Below are 5,600 nucleotides of genomic sequence, written 5' to 3'. Positions count from 1 at the left end.
CTCTTTCAAGACAGACACACGCACGCAGACACACAGACACAGAAACAAATACACAGAAGACTCAGACACAGACAGACACACGTAACGACACACACACAAACACACTGACAGCCACACTTCCCACCCACGAAGACAACGACACTCTCCCTCCACACACAGACACTCACACTCCCCACACGCGCACACATAGGCTCACACACAGGCACACACAGGCACACACAGACACACACACAGACACACACACAGACACAGACCCAGGTTGGGTGTGTTCGGATCTCACCAGGCGAAGGGGATTTTGCGATGAGCCTGCATCACGTAATGGTTGGAGCTGGAGAGGGAGCGAGTCAGACCAAAGTCAGCGATCTTCACCACGTCCTCGGATGCCAGCAGAACGTTCCGGGCTGCCAGGTCCCGGTGGATGAAATGCTTGGATTCCAGGTAATCCATTCCCTCACACACCTGGACAGCGTAGAGCCACAGCCGGTGGATGGGGAACGCGCTGTGTCTCGCCCTCAGGTAATCATAGAGAGAGCCTAATGGGGCCAACTCTGTCACCTAGAGACAGAGAGACAGACCGTGGGGGGCGATCACCAGGGACTGTTTCCAGGGAGCCCGCAAATTACCCACCACACAGACACTGACTGACCACCGTTGTCATAGTAACCAGTGCAGGGCCCGAGGGAAATATGACTTTCCTAGCACCTTTGACAAGCAGTTCATGTCTCAAATGTCAACCAGAGACTTTTAAAGATGGAGTCACTGTGGTCACATAGAAACTGCAGCAGCCATTTTGCACTTAGCAAGATCCCATCACCCAGTACTCAGGCTCCAAACCACAGCACAGGCCCCAACCCAGTATTCAGAATCCAAGCCAGAGCCCAGGACCTAAACTGGGCCCCAACTCCGTCCCCAAGCTAAAGCCCAAGCTCCAACCGGGTACCTAGGCCCCAAGCCAGAGCTCAGGCCCCAAACTAGGTCCAAAACCAGTACCCTGACCCAAACCCAAAACCCAGACCCTAAACTCGGCCTCACCATCAGATCCCGGTGCCCCAAACCAGTGCTCAGGCTGCAAGCTAGAGTCCAGGCCCCAAACTGGGCCCAAAACTAATACCCACACCCAAACCCAGAACCAAACACTAAACTAGGCCCCACCAACAGAGTCAAGATGAAAGTGGTGCTGGAAAAGCACAGCAGGTCAGGCAGCATCCGAGGAGCAGGAAGATCGATGTTTCGGACAAAAGCCCTTCATCAGGAATAGAGCTCCCCACCACCAGACCCCAGCACCTAAAACCAGTACCCAGGCCTCAACCTGGTACCCAGGCCCTAAACTAGGCCCAAACCCAAAACACACACTCTAAATTAGGCACCACCACCAGACCCAAAAACAGTACCCAGAATCCAGGCTTCAACACAGAGGCCAGGCCTCAATACAGTATCAAAATCCTAAGTTAAGCTCCAAGTTAGAATACAGGTCACAGCTTAGAAAATAGGCCTCAAGAGCCAATCCAGAGCTTGGGCCCCAAACAAGGCCTCAAGCCTTGGCTTCCAGACCCTCTGCTGGACCAAATCCTGTACTTTTACCCTGGGGGAGGAGAGAAGGGACAAGGAGGGTCAAGTGACCAAGAGTTTAGTGGGAGGAAAAGCCGCAGCGCGGTTGCGGAAGCAGGGCCGGGCACTCACCATCTTCATGGGGTGGGTGAGGGTGACGCCGTAGAGCTGGATGAGGTGGGGGTGGTCGAAGGCGTACATCGCATTCACCTCCTGCAGGAAGTCGGCCATGGCGTCCGTCTCGCTCGAGATATCCGATCTCAGACACTTCACCGCCACGTTTATCTGGAACAGACGGCGAATGTGACCGTGGCTCCCATGGCATCGCACTGCCCCAGCACCCTCCCCACCCCCCCAGAGCCATTACCGCACCCGCCCTGTCACAGCGGAAGTAGAATGGTGAAGGCAGAAGGCCTTCAGAGCGATGGAGTACCATTGTACACGGATCTGGTGGTGGGGCCTAGTTTAGAGTTTGGTTTAGGGTCTGGGTAGTGGTTTTGGGCCTAGTTTGGGGCCTGGTCTCCGGCTTGAGGCCTGGGTACGGGGTTGAGGCCTGGGTACTGGTTTTGGGCACAGGGATCCGGTGATGGGGCCTAGTTCCGAGTCTGGGTTCTGGTTTAGGGTCTGGGTACTGGTTGTGGATCTGGTTTGGGTCTGGACTCCGGCCTGTAGCTGCCATTATACAGTGGCCTTTGGAGACACCCTTCCTGGAGCCCCGTGCGCTGTTACAGTCTCCTTATCTGTGGAAGGGTGTCCTGGTGATGGAGGGAGTGCAGTGAAGGTTTCCCAGACTGATCCCTGGGAATGGCAGGACTGACAGATGAAGAGGGATTGGATCGGTTTGGGTTACATTTCCTGGAGTTTGAGAAGAACTGGCCGGGGTGGGAGGAACCTCAGAGAAATCTATAAATTCGAACAGGACGAGACGGGAGAAACTCAGGAAGGGTATCCCCGGTGACCAGCGTGTTCAGGGAGTCACAGTCTAAGGAAACAGGATAGGCTTGAGCTGAGGAGAAATGTCTTTCCCCAGAGAGTGGGGAGGCCTGTGGGTGGAGGCCGAAACGTGGAACATTTTGAAGAAGGAGTTAGATGGGGCTAAAAGGGTCAAAGGGTATGGAGGGAGTGGCTAGGGAACAGTGGAACTGAGTTGGATGATCGGCCGTGATCCTATTGTATAGCAAGGCAGGCTCGAGGGGCCGAATGGCCTCCTCCTGCTCCTTTCTCTCAGGGTGTCGATCGAGGGGGTGGGGGGGAATGCCTGGAAAGCAGACGCCCCCCCTTTCCCAGGAGTGGCCGTGGAATCTTTGACAGACGCTGGCCTGAGGCCTCCGCTCCCCAGATTACTCACAACGTGGCCATTCGGTAACCTCCACTCTCCTCGCCTCACCACCCCGAAGGATCCGTTCCCCAGCCGCTCGCACAACAACAGGTCCCTGTCGTTAATCAGACTCTTCGGAGCGGCCTCAGGCTCCATGGCCGATGAGGGAGGGCCACTTGTGTAAGGGGCCTGGTCGTAATAGTCGCCACTCCGTGCACTGAACATCTGTGAAGAAAAAATGGCGGCATGGCAACGCCACCACGGACAAAATGACAGCATGGCAACGCTATCACTGACAAAATGGCGGCATGGCAACGCTATCACTGACAAAATGGCGCATGACAATGCCTACATGGAAAAATGGCAGCATGGCAACACCACCACAGATAAAATGGCAGCATGGTAACGCTATCACTGACAAAATGGCAGCATAGCAACACCACCACGGACAAAATGGCAGCATGGTAACGCTATCTCTCTAAAAATGGCAGCATGGCAACACCATCTCTGTAAAAAGGGGGCATCCCAGAAGGGAATACTGGGAAAAATGACAAACAACAGCTTATTGATCTGCCTCACAACAGAGCTCAGAAACGTCCCATCCCCGACAAACACAAGGGACACACCTGACCGGGGAGGACAGCGAGCTTCTGTCTGTGGGATCTTGCTGTGTGCCCCATGGCCTTTCAGACCTGCGTTCCTGTAGCCTGTTTCGGAATTCTTCCCAGCCTTTTAGGAACCCCCTGGAACGTGGGTGGGTCAGAAGCATAGTAGCCAACATGCGTACAGCAAGATCCCACAGGCAGGAACACAACGTGGTGACCACAAGACCCACGGTGGGGTAGAGCCAGTCAGGGATAAATCTCGAGGGTGGGGGAAGCTTCCCCGTAATGGACTTTCTCCGTCTATCCGGAACATTCCGGTAGTGATTATTCCGAGGTCAGCCTGGAGGATCTCCGAGCTGTTAGCTGGTCCAATCAGGGAGCCCTGGCTGACGGACAGAAACAGGAGATTCAGGGGCGTCTGTTCACACTGAGGGCCAGTTTCAAAGGAGCTGGGTCAGTGTCAAGGCCTCTCCACATGTAAATAAAGGGGGGCTGGCCTCTGTGGAGTTATTTCACCAACACCGATCCCAGGCCCAAACCCAGAGCCCAGACCCAAACCCAGATCCCAGAGTCCAATGCCAGAGCCCAGACCTAACCCAGGACCCAGACCCAAACACAGATCCCAGACCCAACACCAGGTCCCAGGCCCTAACCCAGATCCCAGGCCCGAACCCAGATCCCAGGCCCGAACCCAGGTCCCAGGCACAAACCCAGATCCCAGGCCCAACACCAGATCTCAGGCCAATATAACATCCCAGGCCCAATACCAGAGCCCAAGCACAACACCCAGAGCCCAGGCACAGCACCCAGAGCCCAGGCACAGCACCCAGAGCCCAGGCACAGCACCCAGAGCCCAGGCCCAACCCCAGAGCCCAGGCCCAACCCCAGAGCCCAGGCACAAACCCAGAGCCCAGGTCCAAATCCAGAGCCCAGGCCCAACACCCAGAGCCCAGGCCCAACACCCAGAGCCCAGGCCCAACACCAGATCCCAGGTCCAACACCAGAGCCCAGGCCCAAACCCAGAGCCCAGGCACAAACCCAGAGCCCAGGCCCTAACCCAGAGCCCAGGCCCAGCACCAGAGCCCAGGCCCAGCACCAGAGCCCAGGCCCAACACCAGAGCCCAGGCCCAAACCCAGAGCCCAGGCACAAACCCAGAGCCCAGGCCCTAACCCAGATCCCAGGCCCAATACCAGAGCCAAGGCCCTAACCCAGATCCAAGGCCCAAACCCAGAGCCCAGGCCCTAACCCAGAGCCCAGGCCCTAACCCAGATCCCAGGCCCAATACCAGAGCCAAGGCCCTAACCCAGAGCCCAGGCCCAAACCCAGATCCCGGACCCTAACCCAGATCCCAGGCCCAATACCAGAGCCCAGGCACAAACCCAGAGCCCAGTCACAAACCCAGAGCCCAGGCCCAAACCTGGATCCTTGGCCCTAACCCAGAGCCCAGGCCCAACACCAGTTCCCAGGCCGTAAACGCAGTCTAGTAGCCGCACACCCCTAACGCATTTTCCGAGACAGATGCTACAGCAATGCAGGATGGCGAAACTGGGAGGAGGCCACTCAGCCTGCCGCCTGCGGCCTATCTCAATGCCACGTTGTCATAAGAGGGACTGACACAGGAGGCCATTCAGCCCCTCAAAGCTGCCCACCCATTTTTTCTATCTGTTCTGCGGCCCTCTCCAGACAAACATGGACTCCCTCTTCAACCAAGAACCTAACTCAGCCCCGACTTTATTTAATAATCTCCCCCCTCGAGAGGCAAAGATTGGCATTGTCCCAGAAGGCCGTGGGGCTGCTCTCCCAATACACAGAGGGAGGGTGGGTCAGCGAGGGTAGGGGTTTCGGGGGAGACTCCTTCCCGCCCACCCCAACGTTACCTTGGACATCCAGGATTTCGGGCGGCCCACCATACGCCTCCTTTTAACAGCCTCGAAGAGACGGCGATGTCCTGGGACCGGGGAGAGGGAGGGGGAGAGAGAGACAGAGAGAGGGAGAGAGGGAGAGAGAGAGAGAGAAAGAGAGAGGGAGGGAGAGACAGAGACAGAGAGAGACAGAGGGAGAGAGAGAGAGAGAGACAGTGGGGGAGACAGAAAGAGAGAGAGAGAGAGAGACAGACAGAGAGAGACAG

General features: G+C 56.7%; 1 protein-coding gene across 1 annotated transcript in view; it reads right to left on the bottom strand.

The window, feature by feature from the left end:
• Positions 1 to 5,600, bottom strand: part of tnk1 (tyrosine kinase, non-receptor, 1) — a 12,450-nt gene that overhangs the window by 2,242 nt on the left and 4,608 nt on the right. The window contains exons 2-5 of the mRNA XM_043685546.1: positions 5,350 to 5,420; positions 2,897 to 3,091; positions 1,681 to 1,833; positions 281 to 555 (exon numbers count right to left, since the gene is read on the bottom strand). Coding sequence (XP_043541481.1) covers positions 281 to 555; positions 1,681 to 1,833; positions 2,897 to 3,091; positions 5,350 to 5,420 — 694 coding nt within the window. The remainder of the gene's footprint in view (positions 1 to 280; positions 556 to 1,680; positions 1,834 to 2,896; positions 3,092 to 5,349; positions 5,421 to 5,600) is intronic.

Source organism: Chiloscyllium plagiosum, unplaced genomic scaffold (genome assembly GCF_004010195.1).
Source record: "Chiloscyllium plagiosum isolate BGI_BamShark_2017 unplaced genomic scaffold, ASM401019v2 scaf_3624, whole genome shotgun sequence".
Taxonomy (NCBI): Eukaryota; Metazoa; Chordata; class Chondrichthyes; order Orectolobiformes; family Hemiscylliidae; genus Chiloscyllium; species Chiloscyllium plagiosum.
Note: the sequence above shows the minus strand (reverse complement) of the source record. Positions and strands in the feature narration are given on the sequence as shown.